Source organism: Podarcis vaucheri, assembly GCF_965113315.1.
Source record: "Podarcis vaucheri genome assembly, chromosome: 16".
NCBI lineage: Eukaryota > Metazoa > Chordata > Lepidosauria > Squamata > Lacertidae > Podarcis > Podarcis vaucheri.
In genome coordinates, this window is record NC_138754.1 from 8,738,962 (window position 1) to 8,764,081 (window position 25,120).

The 25,120-nt window shown below is 49.8% G+C and overlaps 1 protein-coding gene across 1 annotated transcript in view; it reads right to left on the reverse strand.

Annotated features, from left to right (window-relative positions):
• Window positions 1-226: 226 nt before the first annotated feature.
• Window positions 227-25,120, reverse strand: part of NUP210L (nucleoporin 210 like) — a 53,834-nt gene continuing 28,940 nt past the window's right edge. Inside the window, exons 23-40 of the mRNA XM_082202689.1 lie at window positions 24,531-24,663; window positions 24,083-24,145; window positions 20,392-20,571; window positions 18,900-18,980; window positions 16,811-16,942; window positions 16,275-16,433; window positions 16,038-16,129; window positions 14,976-15,150; window positions 13,931-14,106; window positions 12,165-12,385; window positions 7,302-7,438; window positions 6,512-6,638; window positions 4,965-5,114; window positions 3,298-3,548; window positions 1,901-2,105; window positions 1,682-1,786; window positions 762-836; window positions 227-377 (exon numbers count right to left, since the gene is read on the reverse strand). Of these exons, the coding sequence (XP_082058815.1) occupies window positions 289-377; window positions 762-836; window positions 1,682-1,786; window positions 1,901-2,105; window positions 3,298-3,548; window positions 4,965-5,114; window positions 6,512-6,638; window positions 7,302-7,438; window positions 12,165-12,385; window positions 13,931-14,106; window positions 14,976-15,150; window positions 16,038-16,129; window positions 16,275-16,433; window positions 16,811-16,942; window positions 18,900-18,980; window positions 20,392-20,571; window positions 24,083-24,145; window positions 24,531-24,663 (2,551 nt within the window). The 3' untranslated portion in view covers window positions 227-288. The remainder of the gene's footprint in view (window positions 378-761; window positions 837-1,681; window positions 1,787-1,900; window positions 2,106-3,297; window positions 3,549-4,964; window positions 5,115-6,511; window positions 6,639-7,301; window positions 7,439-12,164; window positions 12,386-13,930; window positions 14,107-14,975; window positions 15,151-16,037; window positions 16,130-16,274; window positions 16,434-16,810; window positions 16,943-18,899; window positions 18,981-20,391; window positions 20,572-24,082; window positions 24,146-24,530; window positions 24,664-25,120) is intronic.

Consider the following 25,120-nt stretch of genomic DNA (forward strand, 5'->3'; position numbering starts at 1 on the left):
AAAATAGAACAGACTCTACGGATTAATAGCTTTACCTTGTTGTAAAATGTGGAAATGCACAGCACATGGCAGATATGCAACAAAGCAGCTTCTGTGCATTCCGCTGCCTGAAAGGGGCTTCTGTCCCAAGTAAAAAGGCCAAAGGGTCTTTAGAACAGATTGCCATGTTATTTTCCAAGTTCTTCCAACTATGTCTGCCCCTCCTATTTAATGAAGACAGCTGCCACAAGTTTCCACCAGTTTACTTTTTAACACATGGCTTATAGGTGCTTCCGCGTCCAGCGATGGTCATCTTCGAACACTCCAAAGCCAGGCCTGAGTCCTGTTCCTGACACTGGAATAGTGATTTTGCATGCTGGGTGGAGAGGAGAGGTACCCTGGAAATAAAATGGGGTGGGTGGGAAGAGAAAGAGCTGTTTGAAGCTACCTATAGATATGCTCAGAAATGGTTTGCCAGTTGAAAGACTACCCAGCTGCTGTGTGTGGCTGTTTGAATACCATGTTGATTGCTGCAAGTGAACCCTCTGGGTGGTTGCACAGCGGGACTAAGAAACCCAAAGATGACAAATCAGAGGTCTGGTAAGCCAGGCAATTTGCAAGGGCGGGCTCTGGAAATGTTTTGTCCAGAGTCCACATGCTGGTGACCTAACCACCCGAAGATAATTCCAAAGGTCACCCCGCCACACCCTAAACATACTTTCGAATAAGCAACATTTGATATGAATGCAGGAAGTATTGGGGGAAGCTTCCTTTCAACTCACCTGTCTGTAACATGCCTGATGTGGGAACGTACACTACAGGGACTGCCTGTACTCTGCTCAGGAAGGCATTGTAGGCTGTGGGGGTCAAAGCATCACATCAAGGTTAGTTCCACCCTTTCCCTTTTCTGAACCACTGGCAGCAACACCCTTCACATAATTTAGCTGACTCCGCTTATGGTTTGTGGGCAATTCCACTTGAAGCATGGGAGTTCAAGTGAAGAAATGCACATAAGGTGGTCACTAGCACAGAGTCCAATAATAGTGTTGCAAGGCACTCCCAAGGGTCATCCAGTCCAACCCCACGCAGCCATGCAGGAAACTCAACTAAAGTATCCGTGAAAGATGGCCATCCAGCCTCTGCTTAAAAACCTCCAAAGAGGAGCCCACAACCACCTTCGCATGTCTTTGTTTTCCCCTGTGTGTGTATCTATGTAATCCTTCCCATCAATCTGAGGCAGGCCAGTATTCCTGCAAGGGCAGGGAGAAGAGTTGGGGCTGGAGGGCACAGCATGTGGGCTTGCTGGTCCCCCACTTGCTCTTTCAGAAAGGCCTGGTTCCTCCAGGGCAGGGGTCTGCAACCCGCGGCTCTTTTACACCTTTGCCACGGCTCCGGGGCGGATACTAGCGAGGGGAGGAGGCGCATTGTGCGCCCCGACACTCCCCACTGTGGTGGGCGCTGTACTGGCTGTAATGTCGCATGGGGGCGGTGCGTGCGTTAGTCACGCACCGTCCCAACGTCACCTTCCCGCCTGCTGTCATATCAGAGGGCAGCGGCGCGCATGCTTTAAATGTCACAATGGTTTTGCGGCTCCAAGGTTTTTTTTTTCCTTCGGAAACGGGTCCAAGTGGCTCTTTTTGTCTTAAAGGTTGCAGACCCCTGCTCCAGGGTATATTGTGCCTGCCTTTGCAAATCCACTTACTGAGAAAGATGACCATGGTGGATGCTAAAACGGCGAAGATGGTGAAGAGGAGGACCTGGTAGGAGCCCACAAGCTGCTTGACAAGGCCTGCTTCAGCACACTGATCTAGGAGGAGAGACAAGACCTGTCTGCTCTGGGCTGGTGCAGGATATTATCCCCTGTGACCGTCCAGATGGAAGCACAGGCCTCCATTCATGGCTTGACTGCTATGGTCCTTACCAAACAGATGCCTGTCTGGCAGTGCCCGCATTAACACGGCAGCCCTCTGGCCTGTAAGGGTGCAGGAGAGGTTGACGAAGACGGGTGCTGCCATCTGCTGGAGGGATGTGAGGTTGACCACGCTGACTGGGAAGATGACAAGCCCGGGCATGTCCACCAGATGGAAGGGGCGTCCCACTTGGATCACTGGGGAGCTGGGCTGGGCCTTGGCAGGAAGGATGGAGGGAAAGTTGAGTCTTTAGGAAAACAACAGAGCTGCAATCCAAAGGGGTCTGTTGCTCTGTCGCAGCAACAACAGTGGCTTGTAGCACCTTAAAAGACAGACCAGGATCTATGCAGGATTAGCTTTTGTGGGCTAGATCAGACTTAAGCAGCCGCAAGGACCCTTATTCTCACTTGGCAAGGTGTCTCTCCATATTTTACATTCTCCCTCAGAGGAGGAGGTTATTATAATGCTGCTTGTCTACTGAAAAAAATCAAAGCTGGGACGGATCTGCTTGTCTCTAAGGTGCCCTGAGACTTAAGTCTTTTATTGCAAGCTCTGCACAATTTCCACCACTGAGCAACAGGTTTGTTTCCTTAATAATCCAGGAATGACCAGCCTCCTGTTGTTTCAAATAAGGTGTACATGCTCCCAAACCAATGGCTTGTCTACAATGTCAGAGTTCGAGCCATAGAAACTGATCAGTGTGACTAACGTAAGCCCATTCATTTAAATATGCTTGCTCCGAGTAGAACTTAGCTGGATACCAGCCCATATATCACTGCCAGAGGTTGAATCCACCTTCCCAATTTCTATCCTGCCACTTCCTCCCCAAGGAGCTCATGGTGGCAAACAGAATTAAATATAAAACACCCTTTAAACAGAATTAAGAACATCTAGAAATGTTTTGAAAGGGTCACATAAACTCCCAACTATTGATTTCAAGGTTGCTGGGAACAGTATATTTCAGCTACCAGATGCCTAGGTAATCAGGAGTGTTTTTAACTTCCTCCTGAACATTAAAAAGTGAGGTAGATTGACATGCCTCACCAGGGAGGGCCTTCTGTAAAGGGGGAGCCACCAGTAAGAAGGCCCTGCAATGGGTCAGGGCTAACTGGGCAGTTTCCTGCTGGCTTGTAGGGCCTGAGATGATTGAAATGATGCATGCAACTCCTTGCTCTTCATAACCATACACGTAGACCAGGCATGGGGAACCTTATCCCGAAATGGACCCCGTATTCAAAGGCTGGTTGTAATGTGGACCAATGCTATAAGCATCCCTTATACAGCCAGCAGATGGCTGCAGTCTATGGGAGAGCCTGCCCTGCACGCCCCAGAGATCTCAGAAGCCAGTGCTGCCGTCATCGGGAGCAGGGCTTTTATGTGGCTGCCGCATCCTGAGCCGCTGACTTGCCTCTGTTTCTTCAGTCACTCGCCTCGCCCCCAGCACCACGATTTCCCTGCTCAGCTCTGTGCTGCTGAAGACCACTTCAGACTGGTTCATGTAAAAGGCAGGCAGAAAGGGCACTGAGAGCCTCTGTGTCCCCTCTGGGCTCTGATCGCTGAGGAGGGAGGCCGTCACGTGCACCGACCCCCCAGCGGTGCTCAGCGCCAGCAGGTCGGCTTCCGGCTGGTCTTTCACGGTGATGATGCAGGCGTAGAGACCTTGAGTTTGGGAAGAGGGAAACCAGATTGGGAGCTGCCCTGTATGGACTCAGGATGCCGGTCCACCTTGCTCAACACCAAGCATGGGGAACCTTGGTCTGAACTACGATTCCCATCAGCCCCTGCAAGATTGGCTCAGTGGCCAGGGGTGATGGGAGTTGTAGTTCAGCAACATTTGGAGCACTACAGGTGTGTCCCCCGTCCCCCCCAGTCTACACTGAATAGCCGCAGTTCTCCAAGGTTTCAGATGGGGAACACTCACAGCCCTTCTTGGAGAAGCTGGGGATTGAATTTGGGACTTTCTGCAGATGTTCTACTCCTGGGCTGTGGCCCTTCCTTCTAAGGTTCCAGTCCTCAATGTTCTAAATACAGGGCTGATTGAAGTAGGAAATTAGGAAGCTGTCATACTGAATCTGTGACCTTCTACATGCAAAGCACATGCAGAGCACTGAGCTATAGCATGCCTGGGAATGTTTTTAGCATATGATACATTCCTATGGGCAAAACAGAGTTAGAGGCGATGGTAGTGAGCTAGGATTTGGGAAGTCCCTGGTGCAAATCTGGGGCATAAATTCTCACTACAGGGCCCCGGGCACGGTATTTTTCGCTCTATAAGACGCACCTGACCATAAGACGCACGTAGTTTTTAGAGGAGGAAAACAAGAAAAGCCAGCAAGAGCTGCAGACACGCTCGCTCGGTGCGGCTCTTTAAAGATAGAGCGGTTCTTGCTGGCTTTTCTGGGAGGTGGGAGAAGGGACCGATGGGCTGCCCTCTGTCCCTTCTCCCACCTCCCTGAAAAGCCAGAGCAAGCTGCGCAGCCAGCAGAGCAAGAGCGATAGCTGCGCAGCGGCTTTTGCTCTGCTGGCTTCCCAGCAAAGCAGGATGAGTGACGGAAGGGGCTCCGTAAGGGCTCATCCTGTCCCTCATCCTGCTTCACTGGGAAAGCAGCGCAACAAGAGGCGCTGCGCAGCTCTCCCTCTTGCTCTGCTGGCTGCGCTGCCTGCATTCGCTCCATAAAACGCACACACATTTTCCCTTACTTTTTAGGAGGAAAAAAGTGTGTCTTATGGAGCGAAAAATACGGTAAGTAACTCTGAGTCTCCCATGACATCTGAAATATGGGGGGGGGGGATAATACTGATTGACTTTACAGTGGGGTGGGGAATCTTTGGTCCACCGGATGCTGCAGGACTCCAGCTGCCATCACTATAACCCCTGATCACTGGCCATGCCTGCTGGGGATGATGGGAGCATCTCTAGGGCTGCAGCTTCCTCACCTTGCTGTTAGAGCTTATGGGACAGGGGTGGATGTGTGCAAGGCTGTTAAAGCTGAACATGATTTAAATGGCGAGATGAAAACATTGGCTGGGTTACTGTCAGAGGAGATGCCGTGCCTCTGACGCTTCCTCCGCTACCTTTATCAGTGTAGAACGCAGACCGGGCATGAAAGATCCTCTGTGCTGGGATGTCTGGGAAAATCATGCTGAACTCCACCTGACAGGCCAGGTGAGATTCTGGGGAAAGCAGGTCTGTGATGGCACGAAGCTGGACAGAACTGCAAGGACCTGAAGAAGAGATAAACGGAGACAAGGGTGTGATGATGGAATAAAGGGACATGATGCCCTGTGAATTGTCCTCAGGCTGCTGGTGGTGGTCAGGAAACAGAAGCTAGAACCATGCGCAATTTGGAATGAAACCAGACATGGGGAGGATGAGCCCAATGGAAGGAAGCAAAAACCTAAAAATTGGAAAGGGGAGATCTGTTCTTTCTTTTTTTGCCTAAGCAGTACAGTGGTACCTCTGGTTACATACGCTTCAGGTTACAGACTCCGCTAACTCAGAAATAGTAAAAGGTAAAGGTAAAGGTAAAGGTAAAGGTACCCCTGCCCGTACAGGCCAGTCTTGACAGACTCTAGGGTTGTGCGCTCATCTCACTCTATAGGTTGGGAGCCAGCGCTGTCCGAAGACACTTCCGGGTCACGTGGCCAGCGTGACAAGCTGCATCTGGCGACCCAGCGCAGCACACGGAACGCCGTTTACCTTCCCGCTATAAAGCGGTACCTATTTATCTACTTACACCCGGGTGTGCTTTTGAACTGCTAGGTTGGCAGGCGCTGGGACCGAACGACGGGAGTGCACCCCGCCGCGGGGATTCGAACCGCCGACCATGCGATCGGCAAGTCCTAGGCGCTGAGGTTTTACCCACAGCGCCACCCGCATCCCTAGTACTGCGGGTTAAAAACTTTGCTACAGGATGAGAACAGAAATCGTGCTCCGGCAGCAGCAGGAGGCCCCATTAGCTAAAGTGGTGCTTCAGGTTAAGAACGGACCTCCGGAACGAATTAAGTCCTTAACCCGAGGTACCACTGTACTGGAAAAGGAGGACAAGCCATGCCTTTGCTACGTTTCTGAAGCGGGAGGGGGATCCCCAAGAGAGGAAGAGGCGTACAAAATTGTAACTAGCTAGAAAAGCTTTTCTCCCTCATGATACTAGACCTCAGGGGCCGTCCAATGAAGCTGAATGCTGGAAGATCAGGAAAGACAAAAGCAAGATCCTTTCCACACAGCGCGCAGTTAAAACTATGGGAGTTGCTTCCACAAGGAGAAATGGATGGACAGCTTCAGCACAGGATGAGACAACGCCATGGAGGTTAATGGTACCAACCGCTGCTGGCCGCGATGGTCGTGTTCCCCCTCCACTGTCGGAGGAATTTGCTTATCCTGTAACAGGACATTTCTCTGGGCACCCAGCAAACCACCTTAAAGAGGGAAGAAACCTGCACTTTCAAAAAGCAAGAATGAGTGGTGGCTGAGGGGACACGCGGCTTCTCCTCGCAATGTCACCTCTAATCCAGCCAGGGTGGACAGATTTATTTTTCTACTTAGACTGGGCATTTGGCCTTCCCAACGTGCGCCCCATTAACAGTGGGTGGGGGCGAAGCGGCTGCGCTTTCCACCCTACCTCGGAGGGTTGTTTTAGTGCCGCTTGTGCTGATGAAAACCCGGAACTCGGAGGAGTTTGGAGTGTTGGTCAGGTACTGCTTGGGACCAAGGTGAAGGCTGAGTCTGGCGGAGCCCCCGATGACAACCTGGAAAGAGGAAAATGGTGACTGCAGGAGGGTTTCAGAAGAGGCAGTTTGCTAGCAGGAATTCACTGCCCAAGCAAGATTGGGCCTAACTCTGCCTAACTTTGATTTTTAAAACGCAGCAGTTGGGCAGTGCTTGTTGTCAATCAACTCGAGTGGCAAGTCAATGGTTTCTCAGTTTTTAAGTCCGTGCTCCGAGAAGGTCTTTTATTCCCTGAAATGACTCCGTTCCCTCTTCCCACGCTTACTCTCCTGGCTAGAAATTACTTCCATGATGCCTGCGTGCTGGTGCTGCCTTGTTTTTCTGGTTCTTAAGGTAAAGGGACCCCTGACCATTAGGTCCAGTCGTGGCCGACTCTGGGGTTGGGGCGCTCATCTCGCTTTATTGACCGAGGGAGCCGGCGTACAGCTTCCTGGTCATGTGGCCAGCATGACTAAGCAGCTTCTGGCAAACCAGAGCAGCACATGGAAACGCTGTTTACCTTCCCGCTGGAGCGCTACCTCTTTATCTACTTGCACTTTGATATGCTTTTGAACACCTAGGTTGGCAGGAGCAGGGACCGAGCAACGGGGGCTCACCCCATCACGGGGATTCGAACCACCGACTTTCTGATCAGCAAGTCCTAGGCTCTGTGGTTTAACCCACAGCTCCACCCACGTCCTTACCTCTCGGTAAGTTTTCACTATCCCTGGGATATCGTGGAAGACAGTGGCTTTCCCAGCGTGCTTTGCGAAGGCTGCTCCGCTCAGCGTGTCCATTTCAAGGAGGTCGCTTGGAGTGATTTGCCATGTCCCGGGTTCCCCTAAAGAAAGGGAAAAAGGCTGTTGCGTGTGTGTTAAAGGATTCCATGAGAAGAATTAGGAATGTTGGCTCAGTTGGTCAGGGCTCCAAGATAATGCTTTATTTTTATTTTTTAAAAATAATTTTATATTAATTTTTGAACATATTAATTATCATAGATACCACAAAACTTCACGTCTTATACAATCTTTTTGGACGTCCACCAGCACCTCTGATGATCCACCATTTTTATCACTTCTTCTGCATTTCTTAAATTCATATTGCCTTTAATTATCTTAACTAACAATCCTCCTCTTTATCCAGTTTTGTAATAATTCAAATTATTTACCTCACAAAACTTCTTGCAAACCTACAAACCTGCTTTATTTTTTTATTCATCCATCCCAGAAAGAAATTAAAACACGAGGCAGAATATGAAGCAGCGAGCGGAGGCAGTGGAAGATGGACACGAGAAGGGTCAAATTAAATAACCTTTACTCTCTCTCAAGGAAAACACTTCTTTGTATGCCTGGGGCATACAAACTAAAAGCCATGACACCAAAGGAAAAAAGGACTGGGAGGAAACTTGGACACTGTTTCTTAGGGAGCAGTTCTGTGCTGGGCACTGTGTTTACTTTACTCTGGGATGGTCAAGTCTTCATTTTGTTTCAAAAGCAAATGGTGTTAATGGCCTGGAGTTGGAAGGGGCCACAGGCATCTAGTCCAAACCCTGAAATGCAGGAATCTTTCTCTCAACGTGGGGCTTGAACCCGTGTCCCTGAGATTAAGAGTCTCATGCTCTACCGACTAAAATGCAAGTAGCAGTCCTCTAACATTTTACACAGTGGATAAAAGCGAAGACAGCTGCCATCAAATGAGCTGCAATAGCTTTAATTTCCCAAGCCATGGGATGTAAAAAATGTGTTCTATTATAGGAAAGATGGATGAAACCACCATGCGTTAATTTATAGGGCAATGTTTCTCACCACCACCAAACACAGTGCTAAAAGGAAGATGCAAACTGACAAGGATCCCTGGATCACTTGCTTCTGACAAGGAGCCCTGATAGACCAGTCCTGGGCATCACAATTATTCTCTTGGCTTCCTCATGTCGGATCCCCTCACACATGGCTTTTCGTGGTTGAAGCCACCACTGGAAGGACTGTCCTGACACTGTGTTAAGTGCTGCGTTGACTGAGATGGGTGCAGGCATATTTCTCCTTCTTCAGATTGCGGACAAACCCACGGGACTGAAGGGTGCTTTACATTTAAGCCGTTTTACGCACAAAGTGGCAAAGAATGCAGCTTGTGTTTCTTCACTGAGAGCAGCCCCTTCCGAAGTTCGCACGGGGCCGTTTTGAGGGTCACCGAGGAGAGAGAGAGAGAGTGTGTCCAGGCTGGGTGTGTGTTTTTATAGGAGGGGGACAAGGGATGCTTGGCATTCCAGCAGATGCTCTCTGGGTTACTCTTTTGTCCTGAAGACGTGACCGAGGCTTAATTTGCGGTGCTTTGCTGAAGGCACGGCGGCCATAAAACAGCAGCCGATGAACCAGAGGCTGCCTCCATTATGCACCAAGGCCTTTTAAGAGCAGCAGTAAGAAAAGGAACTCCCCCCGCCCCCAGCCTGGCTGCCCTGGCCCCATTGCGAAGCATAGATGGGAAAGCAGTAAAGCACTGTGGTGGGAATCAGCAATGGGGGAGCAGGACTGGGGGTGATGAGATGAGGCTTCTTTTGAGACACGGCCAAGGGGACCCCTGCTAGGTTCCAGGCAGGGGTGGGCTAATCCATCCATTTCAGTTCCTCTTTATCTTTCCAATCTTGAAGTTCAGTTCCCCACAATTGGGGGGGAAAGTCCTCATGCAAATCCACTATCATTTTAGTGCTAATTTCTCCTACCGATACGCATTTTGTATGCAGTTTTGCTTAAGGTACTCGTTTCTTTTGCAATGCAATTTAATAATAATAATAATAATAATAATAATAATAATAATAATAATAATAATTTATTTATACCCCGCCCATCTGTCTGGGTTTCCCCAGCCACTCTGGGCGGCTTCCAACCGAATATTAAAAACAATACAGCATCAGACATTAAAAACTTCCCTAAACAGGGCCACCTGCAGTTGTCTTTTAAAAGTAAAATAGTTGTTTATTGCTTTGACATCTGCTGGGAGGGCGTTCCACAGGGCGGGCGCCACTGCTGAGAAGGCCCTTTGCCTGGTTCCCTGTAACTTGGCTCCTCACAGTGAGGGAACCGCCAGAAGGCCCTCGGCGCTGGACCTCAGTGTCCGGGCAGAACGATGGGGGTGGAGATGCTCCTTTTGTTATTTTCACTAATATGCACATGCTTCACGCTACTATTTGCATTTTTTGGACACCTCACTGGGCTGGAGAACCACACTGCAAGGTTTGGAAAAGCCAGATCCTGAAGGACGGCTGCTTTCTTTTTGGGTCCCTGCGTTGTTTCAGAAAGGCTAGTGGACAAGCTGTGGTTTGTTAAGGCAGAGCTACAATCCCTGCACCCTGAAGAAACTACAGTGTCCCGGATTCTCCAGGACCGTTAAAGTGAGAGAAGAGTTCTATGGCTGTGATTACAATGAAGCCCCACACATGGGGATGGGGTCAGAAGCAGTTCCAGGTCAAAGGGCAGACCTTTCAGCTAAGCGGAGCTCTGGCAGTTGGGAGAAGGCTGGTCCGTTTGACTGAGTGATGGGGTTGTTATTTCTAAGCCGCTTTTCATTCAGATGAATCTCAATGTGGCTTACAAACAATAAACAACTATAACCACCTAACACCACAAAGACTGCATGAATCCTGTAAAATAATTAACAAACCATCAAGGAAACGATCTATAAAAACCTATGAACAGCAACTAAAAATGAGCTAAAACTTCACCATTTTGGCAAAAGGCATATTATATGGTTAACAAATTAATCAAATTCTTGCTGAATTTCAGTTCATTTTTCTTAAGAATGCAAGAAGAGCCCTTCTGGATCTAGCCTAAGGTTACCAGATTTTTTTCCCAATGAATCCGGGGACACTTTTCAACTTCAATGGATTTTGTATGGGGACTGATGTGTAAATCCAGGGACTGTCCCCGGGAAACGGGGACGTCTGGTAACCTTAATCTAGTCCAGCATCCCGTTCTCTTAGTGGCCAGTAGGATGATCCAAAAGGAACCCCGCAAACAGGACCTGAACACAAGAGCAACAATCCCTTCCTGGGGTTTCCAGTAACTGCTAGTTAAAAGCATTACTGACTGTTGAGGCAGAAGGTAGCCTCATCCTCCCTACATCATCTTCTGAGGCCCTTCTTCGTGTGCCTCCTCCGCAAGAGGTCAGGCAGGTGGCAACACAAGAACAGGGCCTTCTCTGCAGTGGCTCCCCATCTGTGGAATGCTCTCCCCAGGGAAGTTTGCCTGGCGCCTTCATTGTACACCTTCAGGCGCCAGGCAAAAATGTTTCTTTTCAACCAGGTCTGACTTGATCTACATCCTATAACCTTTCTAAAAAATGCTGGCTGTTTGGTTTTTTTTTTTATTGGGTTGCTGGTTTTGTTTTGATTTTATGTATTTGATATTTTATGTGAACCGCCCTGAGACCTTTGGGTATAGGGCGGTATAGAAATTAAATATAGTGGACACTCAGGTTGAAAACGTGATCCATGCGGGAGGCACGTTTGCAATCCGCAGTGCTGCGTCTGTGAACGTGTGGGTTGCGATTCGGCGCTTCTGCGCAAAGCGCAATTTAGCGCTTCTGCGCATGAGCAAGGGCTGAAACCCAGAAGTAACCCCTTCCGGTACTTCCTGCTTCGGCGCGGTGCGCAACCTGAAAATGCACAACCTGAAGCGTCTGTAACCCGAGGTATGGCTGTAAGTAATAATAATAATACAGTGGTACCTCGGGTTACATATGCTTCAGGTTACATACGCTTCAGGTTACACACTCTGCTAAGTCAGAAATAGTGCTTCAGGTTAAGAACTTTGCTTCAGGATGAGAACAGAAATCGTGCTCCAGCGGCGCGGCGGCAGCAGGAGGCCCCATTAGCTAAATGGTGCTTCAGGTTAAGAACAGTTTCAGGTTAAGAACAGACCTCCGGAACGTAACCCGAGTGTCAGGGAACTGACATCAGAGCGAAAGGCGAAGGAGAGGCTCCCCGATTCTGCAGGAGAAGGTACCAGCACCAGGGGGAGACGCAGCTTGGTAGAGGAGGAAGGAAATCGGCGTAACACCAGGGACCAAGGAGGGCAAATGAGGGAAGCAGAGGGAGAGCTCCGGGATTCTTCCCTGGACATCAGTGAGGAGAGCACTGGTCCTCCACTACCCACGCCCTCCCTGCGCAGAAGACTCCCGCGCAGTGAGAGGCAGAGATGACTGGGAGTCAAACAGCTTTTATGCTGGAAAAGGTTTAAGAAATGCCCACAGACAGATTCTGCTAGCGACTGAGGCAGCCACGCTGAGATGGGCTGTGCAGTCTGGACGGGTTAACCAAGGCAATTAAGCCCCCTAACGGGGACAATTTACGCACGAGTAACTCAAACCCGTTACACCGAGGTACCACTGTAAATATATTTGTGTAATCCTCTTTTGAAGCAACCCATGTTGGCGGCCATCGCTGCACCCTGCGGGGAGCACCTTCCCTTGTTCAGTCATGCGCCTGCGTGAAGAAGGGCTTTCTTTTTATCTGCCCTCCACTTCTCTTTAACTCCCAGGAGGCAGCCACGGTGGCTGGAGACCACCCCACTGACCTTCTTGGTTGACGAGAGGCGTGCTGAAACACACCACGTCTCCCATGGCAAGCGGCTCGGAAAGGTTCGGCTCGATGGCGTGCTCCACCGGGACAGGGATATAATCCGCCATGCCCGGGTGCTTCTCGTCCCAAATTCCCACCAGGGTCACCCCCCTGTTCACAGCCTGGGCGATGTAGGTGTAATTCTTGTTGCTGGGTCGGATGAGCAGCAGGTCATCTCTGGGGGAACAAAGCAAAAAAATTGACCCCGTGAGGAGTGTGCCAAGCAGGGATGCTGCAGGGTAGGGTTCCGCAAACTTGGCCAACACGGTCAGTGGTGCCTTCTGCTCTGTGGACCACCAAGAGATCAGCTAGGAATTTGATGGAGTCTGTGTGGGCTGGGACTCTGAATGAATACGCTAGAGTAGTACCTTAAAAATAAATAAATGAGTATGTTCTAAAGCAGGGTGGGGACAGATCAGAGCCTACTTGTTTATATCCAAGAGATATGAAGTATTCTGACAAGGATTTATCATTCCCAGTAGGAACAGGTGGGCTCAGTGGCGCAAAAGACGTTATCACACCTCCGGCTAGCTCACAAGCTGCAGATGTTCCTGGGTTGTCTAGCCACAAGTTGTTCAGTTGCAACACTAAAATTTACTTTCTATAGGGCTACCTACAGAGTACAGTTCCCTGGGAAGAGGGACTGACTTTTAAACCACCGTGGGAACTGGAGCTCTGCGGGGCAAATAGGGGGCTCTGCTAACACTTCTCATCACCCTTAGCTACAGTCCCCAGGATTCTTTGGGGGAAAGCTGTGGGTGTTTAAAGTTGCATCATTGCGCTTTAAATGTATGGTGTGAGCGTGGTCATTATTGCAGCAAGAATTTACTTCTACACCGCTTGTTCGCTTACCCAGGTGAGGGAACGTGTTTGAAATAAAACACGGAACCAAGAGAAATAACAAGCCCAAGAGATCCAGTAAGAACGCGGTTTATTAAATGACCGCACAGCAGGACGGCTCAACTTAAAAGTGGTTGTATCCTGTATTTAAAAGTCGCCTCAGTTGGGCCACATTCGTGCCATACATTTAAAGCACTATGGTGCCACTTTAAACAGTCATGGCTTCTCCCAAAGGATTTTGAGACATCTGAAGGCAGCCCTGTTTAGGGAAGCTTTTAATGTTAGATGCATTACGGTATTTTAATATTTTGTTGGAAGCTGCCCAGAGTGGCTGGGGAAGCCCAGCCAGATGGGCGGGGTATAAATAATAAATTGTTTATTATTATTATTATTATTATTATTATTATTATTATTAGGGAACTGTAGGGCACTGATGCTGCTAGGAGACCCCTATTCCCCTCACAGAGCTACAGTTCACAAAGTTCCCTGATCAGAGGGACCGACTGTTAAACCACTCTGGGAGGGAAATGTGTGTGTGTGTATGCAGGGTCTCCTAACATCTCTCAGCATCCTAAACAAACTACATCTCCCAGGATTCTTTGGGAGAAGTCATGACAGTTTCCTTTAAATGTACTGAGCAGATGAAGCCCTGGTCATATAGGCTGGATATGACTTAAGATGTCATCCCGACATTTATCCAGACCATTGTGATGACTGCGCCTGCGTACTTTGTTGCATGAACACACCCTGGACCACAGAAGTGGCCAATGTTCAGGTTCCCAAAAGGACTTTCCACAAGATGGAGAGTGGCAATTTCCCAAGCAAGCCATGCTCATGATGTGGCACGCGGCCCTTTCCCAAGCGTGCCTTCCTGAGCCGCACCTGTTCAAGGCCAGGTGAAGCTGGGTGCTCTGGGCGTGGAACTTCTCCCCGGTACTGTCGTAGAACTCAACGGCGAGGGTGAGGGACATGCCCAGGGGAAACGCATGCAGGGGCACCCGGCTGGCTGTGTAGAGCTTGGGGGCGCTGCTCAACCGCAGGTAGGACACTGGGGCCACCTGGGAGGGGGGGAAGGAAAGGAAAGGAAAGGATGTATCCGTTTTTTTTCCTTTTCAATCACCACACCTGGAGACTTCAAATTGATTCATCTCAAATATGCTTGTAAGGAAAGCAAATGCCAGGTGTAGCCGAACCGATAGATGTGGACATAAAAATATACATAAGAACTGCTCATAAAAACAGAAGTTTAACCAATACAATGAAAAAGCAGAATCTTAGATCTCAAGGGAGACCACACTGTCTTGTCTAAGCTGAGCAGCCTTCACTGCGAATTTAGCTACATTAAGCACTGCAGACCAATCCGAACCAGAGAAAAGATCTTCTCCATATCACTGAGGATTGAACTGGAGACAAACAGCACTCTTTGCTATTCCATCTGTTGTCCTACCTACCAACATCTGGAGGTTGCAAGCTCCCTGTCCCAGATGTAAGCGGTCCTCTTTAAGCAAGCTGACAGATGCTCCAGCGCTTTAGTGCGACATTCTGAACTTTTTGCAAGATGTGTACCTTGTCTTGCCATCTGCTTCACTCCCTGGCAACTTTATAATATAAGATGAGCGCCTGCCGGATTGGGCCAATGGCCCATCTATAGTCCAGCCCTTAAAGCAGAACCCAAACACACGAGCAACTCTCTCTTCCTGCATTTTTCAACAACTGTCATTCAGAAATTTCACCTCCAAATGTGGAGGTAGAGCATAGCATAGCCTTTGTGGTTGGCAGTCCACAACTTAGCAACCGTCCTGATCCGGCACTGCATTCTCCCCTTCAGTCTTTCAGCCCCTGCCCGTGGCGTTCAGGGACCTCCTACCTTGGAGCATTCGTGGAATCCACAGCAGACACTACTACTTCTTCCCAGAGCCTCCCTTACCCGCACTCCCGTGATGACAGTCTGGTTGACGCCGAAGAGCTCCAGGGCTGTCACCTCCAGCACCGCAGTGCCTGTGACAGCTCCTGCCTTGAGGAGGCCATGCCTGTTCTCCTCAATGACAGAGGAGTTGGGGAAGCACTGCAGGATCTGAGCGTTCACAAAGGCCGCCCCGTCCCTAAGAGAGAAAAGAAGAGTCACCATCCCTTCTGTCTGGGCTGGCAGGTGGAGGGGGTTGGACCAGTTATGTTTTATAGCCCAAGGTGGGCGCACAGGCTAGAAGGCAACTGCCACAAAGGGTGGAGGGGCTGCCAAATTTAGGGTGGACTACGCAATTTCAGCAGGCATCCCATTATCTGCACTTTCCAGAAGCGACTGGGAGACATTTTGTTCTGACAAGCTTTGCCAACTGGATTGGCATGGGGTGTCTACTCTGTACTGCTTTTAAATCTATCTGCTGCTATCCAGTTTTTCGGCTGTGCTTATTGTGTTTTGCACACCACCTTCAGATATACATGTGGAAGGCAATCAACCAACCAACCCACCAACCAACCAACCATCAATTGAAATCACCTTACTCAATCCTAGCTGGAAGTTGGGATTATTTACCCAGCAGAGAGAGAGAGAGAGACAGTGTATGCCAGGATCACTGAGAGGGGTGGATAACATCATGCTGGGGCTATATCTGGCCTGCAGGTGGAGGAGGGAGGTGTCCCGCACCCCCTGCCTTAAGGCAAGCAAAAAAATGATGGAGTATCGACTGACCGACCCCCCATACTGGAGACATTTTGAAAGCAGAAGATTTAGGGAAGCTTTTAATGTTTGATGCTTTACTGTATTTTAATATTTTGTTGGAAGCTGCCCAGAGTGGCTGGGGAAGCCCAGCCAGATGGGCGGGGTATAAATTATTATTATTATTATTATTATTATTATTATTATTATTAGCTGCAAATTAGCATCTCTGTAGTGCTTCTACTTCTTCAAGTTAATAGTGGAGTCTTTGTCTTTGCTCCCCATCATCATCGCTACCACCCACCCGCCACTTCCCCCCTTTCCCTGCCCCACCTGTTTGTGAGTAACTTGAGCTGCGAGTTCATGGACATCAGAATTTGCTCTGCGGGGCACTCCGGGGAGAAGAGCTGCAGTTTATCAAAGACCTGTAAGGGACAGAGCAAGGATCCTGCAGGCAGAAGGAAGGGCTGGGACGCACCCCGGCTTTTAACGTTAACGGCTGGCATGGCCAGACGCAGCAGAGGACTGGCAGCAGTGAAAGAGGACGAGGCTGCCTGAAGGGGCGCTTACTAGTATCTGCACTTCATCCGAGAGCTCGGAGAGGTGTCCTTCAAACTGCCCCGCATCCGGGTCTGAAGCCTGCACCGTGACTTGGATGCTTGTCCGCCCAGCTGCCTTCGTGTGCAGGACCATGGCAAAGTTACTTTCCGGAATAAGCTGCAGGGAAACCTGGGAGAGAAGGGAAGGAGCTGCAGGCTTCCTGGAGAGAAGGGATGGGTGGATCCAGCAGTGCCCAGTGTCTATTGAGAATGGTGGGCTGGAAGGCAAGGAGCTGACCAGTAGGTGGCGCTGGAGGCAATGAGAGGCAACACCAACTCATTCTAGTTTTGTCCTCCGCCCTCCTCTCTGTTGAATTCTACAAGGGCAACAGTGAGACTAAGGAGGAGGAGGAGGAGGAAGCTGCCGGGGAGAGCACCCGCCCCCTGTATTCGCTGTAGGTATGAAATCAAGTGGGGACTGGACTGGCTGAGGTTCAGTAGGACCAATGTTGCATGCAACCCACAGTGGCTGAGAGTTGATGTGTGCCCCGAGGGACAGATCCACACCTCCGAATGTCTAGGAAGCAGGTCCAGGACATCCCGCTTGCTCATGGCCCAGTCAAACGTCAGCGCTGGGTCGGCATTCCCAAAGGAGAATGGAGTCAAAGTGCTGGTCAGGCCAACAACATAAACAGGCATCTACAAAGGAAAGCGTCACTCGTTACTTCCCAGCTTTTGATCCTCTCAGAGCAAGAGATGTAACCTGCCACGGAGACCAACACATGTATGCTGCCTCAAGGGATGCCTGGTCCCTTATATCCCTGCCCAATCACAGAGCTCTTTGGGCGGAGTCACTGTTATGGTCCCCGCATGGGTCAGATGCACAAGCTCATATCCACCAGCAGCCTTGCATCCAGTATTGTGGAACCCGATTCTCTGGAATTCCCTCTCAGCTGAGGGGCAGCTCAGACAGGCCTCCTCTTCTGTTGAGCTTCCAGCACCTACCAAAATCTTTTTTTTCTTTTTAACAACCAGCAAGCATTTTAATGAAACTTCTTTTTTTAAAAAGTTATTGTGTTGTTGTTTTACCTATACTGAGGAGATTTCACCCCTCCCATACCCAAGAATCTCCTGATGATCTCCTGATGGTCTCTGCTGGCTCTCCAGAGAGGAGGAGGCGTGTCCTGCCTATCTACTTATTCTGCCCAGCAACATATCAGTGTGTGTGTGAGTGAGAGACAGTCAGTCAGTGTATCGGAGAAAGTGAGAGTGTTAGAGATTCTAGAGATAAGATTGCTGCTAAGTGCAGCTGCAGACTCCCGGTATAGCATTGATTTATGCTTAGAATATTCAGCTCTGTATATAGTTTTGTATTATAGTTGTAGTTACAGAATAAAAGGAAGATATTCTACAGAGCTGCTCTCCGAGTGGTTTATACTCTGCAAGACTCTGCAAAACTCTGCTGCGCAACGACTGTATTATTGAGACAGTAAACCCGGTGCTTTCAGCTCTAAGCTGTGAGTCCACAGCACTGTGACCTGTTCCTGTGAGAAGGAGGTCTCTGGCGGTGCTTCCCAGCTTGCCTAGCCCAGTCGGGGTTGAGGTGCAAGAGTCCAGTTGGTGCACTGGCTCTAGGGCGATGCTGACATGTACGACACCTAAAGATGGTTGCAATTAAGTGGCAGGTAGTTGAAATAAATGAAATAAACATTAGAAAGACTGTCCTAATACACAAGAGACGTATGACGTGGAACAGGATAACTCTGGAAGCAGTGAGCTCTCGTTCCAGGAGATCAGCCTTTCTGCGCCCCCTTGTTTAACTTAATTCCAGCAAGCTTTTTAACTGGATTCTGATTTTACAGTTTAAACTCTTTTTTAAAAATGTATTGGGTACACTGCTTAGAGACTACAATTTGCAATATGCAAATTGTTGAAGTGAAAGAAAACAAATTGGGGTGGGATCCTTAACATGGGTTCAGTTCAGCAGGGAGAAGTCAGCCCCGCCTGTCTCTCGGTTGCATGCAATGCGAGTCCTACGCCAGGGAGGGCCACTGACATTAAGAGACGTGATTCAGAGTCGAACTTAGTTGGCTACAACCTTATATACAGTGGTGCCTCGCAAGACGAAATTAATTCGTTCCGCAAGTTTTTTCTTCTTGTGAGTTTTTCGTCTTGCGAAGCACGGTTTCCCATAGGAATGCATTGAAAATCAATCAATGCGTTCCTATGGAGACCGTCCGGGGACAGAGGGGAAGCGCCGCGGGCCTTCCCCTCTGTCCCCGGACCTCTTTTAAAGCAAGGGAAGGGGCAGCGGGGAGAATCGCTTCTCCCCGTTGCCGCCCCTTGGTTCAAAAGGGGTCCGGGGACAGAGGGGAAGGCGCGCGCGCGCCTTCCCCTCTGTCCCGGGAGATTGTGGGGCTGGCAACGGGGAGAAGCGATCTTCTCCCCGCCGCCCCTTGCTTCAAAAGAGGTCTGGGGTGCGGGGGCAAGCTCCGTTTTGCGAAGCAAGCCCATAGGGAAATTCGTCTTGCGAAGCAACTCGAAAACGAAAAAACCTTTCGTCTTGCGAGTTTTTCGTCTCGCGAGGCGTTCGTCTTGCAGGGCACCACTGTATCCACAGAGAAGATGTCCATTGGTGATTATAGGGCAGGCCTACCTTAGTCCCTGTAATGAGCCTGGTGGCAGGAGCGTGGATTCTTATCGCTTTCAGCTGAACAACTTCCAGGTCTACTTGGTCCTGTGGGGGAAACGCAGAAGAGAGACCGGAAGAAAAGTCACAGTTTGCCCAAGATTACCCAGCTTGGGGGGGCGCTGGGGGGGGCCATGTCTGCCCCACACCTGGGACCTGTGAAGTTCCAGGAGCAACAAACAAAAAATGCTATGGAGCGCCTGTCGAAATCAGATGCTTCTTCAGTCTGACGGCAACCTTCTGGGGACCTTGTGGCAGCGGTGGGCAGAGCCAGAAGCAACACTGGATGGAGCAACGAATAGGAAGGGGGGTGTATGTGTGTGTAGAACTAGCCTACTGTACAAAAAGATGTACAGTGGTACCTCGGGTTACAAACCCTTCGGGTTACAGACACTTTGGGTTACAAACTCCGCTAACTTGGAAGTAGTACCTCGGGTTGAGAACTTTGCTCCAGGATGAGAACGGTAATCACATGTCGGTGGAGCAGCGGCAGCAGGAGGCCCCATTAGTGAAAGCGTGCCTCAGGTTAAAAACGGTTTCGGGTTAAGAACGGACCTCCGGAACGAATTAAGTTCGTAACCTGAGGTACCACTGTAATTTGCGTTCATTGTTCTTCCCGCTTTTGCTTCTGGCCCCACCTCCTACTGAAATACAATCCCCGGGAAGTTACCAATAAAGAAAAGGTTTCACACCCCTTTCTTTTTGTGTGGGAGAGATGTTTTAATGAAGTAAATGGAAAAAAAGAGAACTGCCTTTTGGATTTTTTAATGCTGGTTTTATGTACACGTTTTGTTTTTTTGCTTAAAATATTGTAAGTCGCTTGGGTTGCTAAGGCAAAAGAAGCAGCTAATACATTTAATAAATAAATAAATAAATAAATAAATAAATAAATAATAATAATAATTCTTCAAGCTCCAAGCTGCTGTTTCTCACACACTCACCTCAGCACAGCAATAACGTCAGACCCCACACCATTCGGCAAATGAACAGCTCACTCAGGAGACCACCCACAGTCATGAAATGTTCACAATTCCTTAAGGCACTGACTGCTCATACCCAACAATCAAGGCAGCCAGACTCAGGCCAGCCCGATTCTCAGCGTCATGCTCTAGTGTGGTCAAGGAACAGGACCCAGGGTGGGACCCAGTGCTGGATTTACGTATAAGCTAAACAAGCTATAGCTTAGGGCCCCACTATATCCAACACAAAAAACAGCGACAATTTGTTGTTGACAAAGGACAGCTGGGCATATAAAAGGGCCCCATTACCTTCAGTAGCTTAGGGCCTCATCAAACCTAAATCTGGCACTGGTGGGACCTATGGAGACTGGAGGAGGTGGTTTCATGGTTTCATGGTTTCAAGGGGAGGGGAAAGAACTTAAATGGTGAAAGCAGCCAAAGGTTTCAGATTACAGAGCAGCAAGTGAGCACTTGAGGTGTCGACAAAGAGGAGGAAGTACCTGTGAAAAGACAATGACTTTTCCTGTGTCTTCGTTGACAGCCCGAATGGTCCCAAGGATTGTGGCTGTGCCCACAGCCTTGGCCAGGACCTGCCCCACTCCGTTAACTGTGGCCACAGACTGGTTGCTGATGGAGAAGTGAATGAGGGACTGGGGCTGTGGGCCGCCCTCTGACATCACCTGCAGCAGATTGGAAGAACAAGGAAGAAGCATATCCTGACATCACTCTGCCACCAGCTGGGAACAATGCCCCCCCTCCAGTCTATCACAGAGAGGATCCTGGCCTACATAAGGAGTGGGGAAACCTGTGGTAGGATTGTAAGGTAATTGAAAAATTTTGGGAAATACAACGAACTGAAGAAAATGTTCCATTTAACATTTTTTTTTAAAAAAACTGAGGCATTTTTGTTGGGGATTGTAGGGAAAGATCTGCCAAAAAAGCTGAAAAACATCTTCATGTATGTGACAATGGCCGCGAGAGTTTTAACAGCACAAGGATGGAAGACTGAAGAAACCCCAACTAAAGAATCATGGCAAGAAAAATTGACGGACTATGCAGAACTGGCAAAACTGACATACAAGCTACGGGACAAGGATAACTGTGACTTTAAAGATGAACGGGAACCCTTTACAAAGTATTTGAAGACACAAGAAAGCGAACTGGACTCCTTGGCTGGTTTTGAATAAACATTCACAAACTTTTATTTGATAATAATCAGCTAAATGGTTCGAGGATCTATACAACTGTGTAACATGCAGAAAACAGCATTTTTAGAGAAATCAAAGACTGGAACTGAGGGAAGTCGGGGGGTGGGTGGGTTTTGTGTGGGAGGGTGGGGGAGGGAGGAAAAATGGGGGGAAATAAGGATGATATGTTTCTGGATAATATGTTTTGTTTTAATTTTGAATAAACAAGTTATTTTTTAAAAAAAGGAGTGGGGAAACCTCAGATTTGAGGGGTCTACTTTACTTAGGATCCCACAACCTACCAATCAAAGCCAGGTGTAAGAGGCAATTAGACCCCACACCCCACACCATATGTTTAAGAAACATGGCTTCCCCCAAAGTGTCCTGGAAATGGTAGTTTAACCCAGTGTTTCCCAACCACTGTTCCGCGGCACACTAGTGTGCCGCGAGATGTTGCCTGGTGTGCCGCGGGAAAAATTAAAAAGTTTGAAAGATTTTTTTTTTTTAAAAAGTCAAATTTTCGATTGGGGCGCCGTCACTAGATGACCCCTGGGGTTCCCTCCCTCCCTCCCGCTCTGCGCCTCCCTCCTCCTCCTCCTCCGGGGAGGCCCTTCCTGGCTCTCGGCCAAGGCTTGGCGGCTGCCACTCACTCACTCGCTCGCTCGCCCACCCGTCCCTCCATCCCTGCACCCGGCCTCTCCCCCTCCGTCCCCGGCGCGGGGGCTGCCGGGATCGGTAGTCCCCTCGCCCTTGGGCTCCGCGCCCGCGCGGGGTGCGCAAACTACGTTTCCCAGCGTGGCCTGGCGGGCCGGGCGTTTTGTTTGAAGCACTCTTCTCCCGGCCATGGAATGAGCGCAGCAGCGGCGGCCGGGCGGGCAGGGGCTCTTCCGCGCAGACCCTGCGCAGCCTGCCTGCGCCCCTGCGGAGATCGGGCGGCACGATGGAGCCTGGGGATCCCCGCGGAGGCGGAGCGGCGGAGGCTGCCCCCCAGGTAGGGCTGCGTCGGGGGGGGGTTATTTTTGCAATGCTGCATCCGCGCCGGAGGGGACGCATCGGACCGCGGGGAGACCCCTTGGCGGGCGTGCAAGGCAATGCATGCGTGCAGGCGTTGCATGGAGTGCAGTGCAATGCAATGGCAACGCGGCGCCCTGCATGCATGCATGCAACTTCCACCGGCGCTCCGGATTTGGCAGGTGAGGGGGGTCCCCAGTGGGCGGCAGAGAGAGCCGGGAGGGCGAAGGGGAGCCGGGGGGAGCAGCGCTGCTCCCCGAGCCGAGCCCGGGGGGAAACTTCGGCATCGTTGCGCCGGGTGTTGGAAGCGGAGGCTGGCGGGGGCCCCTCACCTGCAAAACCTGGTCGCCTCTCATATATTTCGTGCATTGCATTCATCGCCTGCTTTCTCCTCCAAGGAGCTCCCAGGGGCGCGCGTGGTTCTCCCCGTGTTATCCTCGCAACAACAGCCCTGCGAGGTGGGTCAGGCGAGTGGCCCAAGGGAGCACCCAGGGATTGTCCTGGCCAGGTGGGGTGATTTGAACCCTGCTCTCTGCCCGGTCTTCGTCCTCATTTAGCCCCCACATGTGCATGACTGAGGTTTCCCCCCCTCGTCTTGGCTATGGTGTGAGTCTGTGCTGTTAATTAATGGGGTTCTGCCTTCGGAGAAGATGAGCCAGCCCTCAAGGAGGTGATTATGTAATTTGCTAGCAATTCATGTCCCTCCCGGCGTGACGCTGCGCGCTGACGTCACGGGGCTGTAATGGTGGTGTGCCTCGAGATTTTTTTCATGAAACAAGTGTGCCTTTGCCCAAAAAAGGTTGGGAAACACTGGTTTAACCCTCCATGTCATACAATTTCCAGCACCCTTAACAAACTACTGTCCCAAACTTTCTTTGTGGGAGGTAATGTGTTTTTAATGTATGTCGTGTACTAGAATCCCTACTATTTGCTGCAGATATGACAGGAGGCTAGGAAGGGGTGATAAAAGTGGTCAATTTTTAAACAGAGAAACTGATTAATCATGCAAAATCAATTCTAGGCAGTTTGCTAATGATTTGTAACTGAATTAACTGATAGAACAAGCTGACCTGCCCTCCCTGTGACGTTATCTAAATTTGTGATGAAAGGGCAGAAAAAAACTCTGCTTTACAAGCAGAAAGAAGGTGTGAAATTTCTAGGTAAGGCAGGGACAGGGAGTGTGTGGCTCTCCATAAATGATGTTGGACTCCAGCCCCCAATGGCTGGGACTGTTAGGAGTTGGGAGTCCGACAGCAATCGGAGGGTCACTGTTCTCCCCATCCCTGTTTGTGGTAGCAGCGCTGTATAGGAGGCATTTCAGGACCTGGGAGAGCTCCCAAGGAAGAGAGGTGGCACTGGATCAAGTTCATTACCCAGTAGCAAGGATTAGGGGCAAGGAGGAGGCTCTCCAGGACCTTGGATAGCTCCCCGAGGTAAAACCTTTGGTACTGGGAAGAAGGCAGGTCTGAAAATGTAGCCCAGTCTACACTATACATTTATAGTAGTACCACAGTACTTTAAACAGCCATGGCTTACTCAAAAAAAACCTTGGGAACTGTCATTTGTTAAGGGTGCTGAAAGTTGTTAGGAGATTCCCCTCTTCCCCTCCCAGAGCGACAATTTCCAGAGTGATTTACCAAACAAACCCTTAACTCAGGGAAATTTGGGGGTTGCAGCTCTGTGAGGGAGAACAGGGGGTTGCCTAACAACTCTCAGCACTCTTAACAAACCACAGTATCCAAAATGCTGTTTGGAGCTGTTTTAAGGAGTATAATACTTCTTTAAATATATAGTACAGATGGAGCCTGGATCTGCTCTCCTCCAGTGGAAACATGAATTGCATCGACTGACATGGTCCTGTAGGCGCAGTGACTCATCTCAGGGTAACCTATGCCATGGAAGAAGGAAGGAAGGGAGGGAGGGAGGGAGGGAGGGAGGGAGGGAGGGAGATAGCCAATAGGATGGTTTCATCCAACTGATACTCTGAACTTACCTGCATCATGTTGTGTGGAATGAGGGTTATTTTCTCTGGGATGAGCTTGAATGGTGGGAAGACCTGGCAAAACACAACAGCAGTCAAATTTGGCCACGTGGGAATTGAGGCTGTCTTTAAACACACACACACACACAGGACCAGCCTTCCCCAATCTGTTGTTGCTGAACTTTAATTGCCATCAGCCTCAGCTAGGACGGCCAGTGGTCAGGGATACTGGGAGTTGTAGTCAAGAACAACTATAATGCACCAGGCTGGGAGAAGGTTGTGCCAGAGAGTCCATTATCTTTTCATTCAAATCTGCAGCCAGGGCCAAAGGAACATTTCACAGAACTTGCGCATGAAGTTCTTAACACCTCTGGTTCTAAAACCATAGGAGACGTTTTTTGCAAGCCATTTTTCCCGTGTGCCTGGGTTTTTTGACAGCCCAGCGGCTGCAATTCCTTACCTCCACTTTCCGAGGCGCCGAGGTGAATTTGATTCCCATTTTGTCCCAGGCCACGGCCACTAAACTTGTCTGCCCCACAGCCATGGCTCGGAGGACGTAGACTTCGGAATAGTCACCCACTTCCTCCATTAGCCTGCAAGGAGAGGTTTGGTATGGTTGCATTTTGTCCAACCTGGGCACCAGGACAGGCCAAGCAGATTTTCAGGCTGGTCTCTGGCACCCATCTTCACAATGCCGAACAGCTACTGTCCTGGGCATGACACTAGCCAAATGACGGAGCTCACAAAGAAGAAAGATCAGCTGCGTGACAACAAGAGTTTCCCTGGCTGGGATCAGCTCTGCCATTTTCAGGGTGGCTGCCATGGGAAGAGCTTGTCAAACGTGCAACAGCCATCCCAGAGACACCGGGGGTTGAACCTGGGACCTTCTGCACTGCATCTGAGCTATGCTCCTCTCTTAAAGAATGAGGCAAGGTTCCAGACCTCGTGGCTTTGAATAATGACCTGATTTTAAAAGGACTCCTGTTCCATCTAGTGCAGTGTTTTCCACACAGGCCAGCAGCAGTTCTCAGGAGTTTCAGACGGAAGACA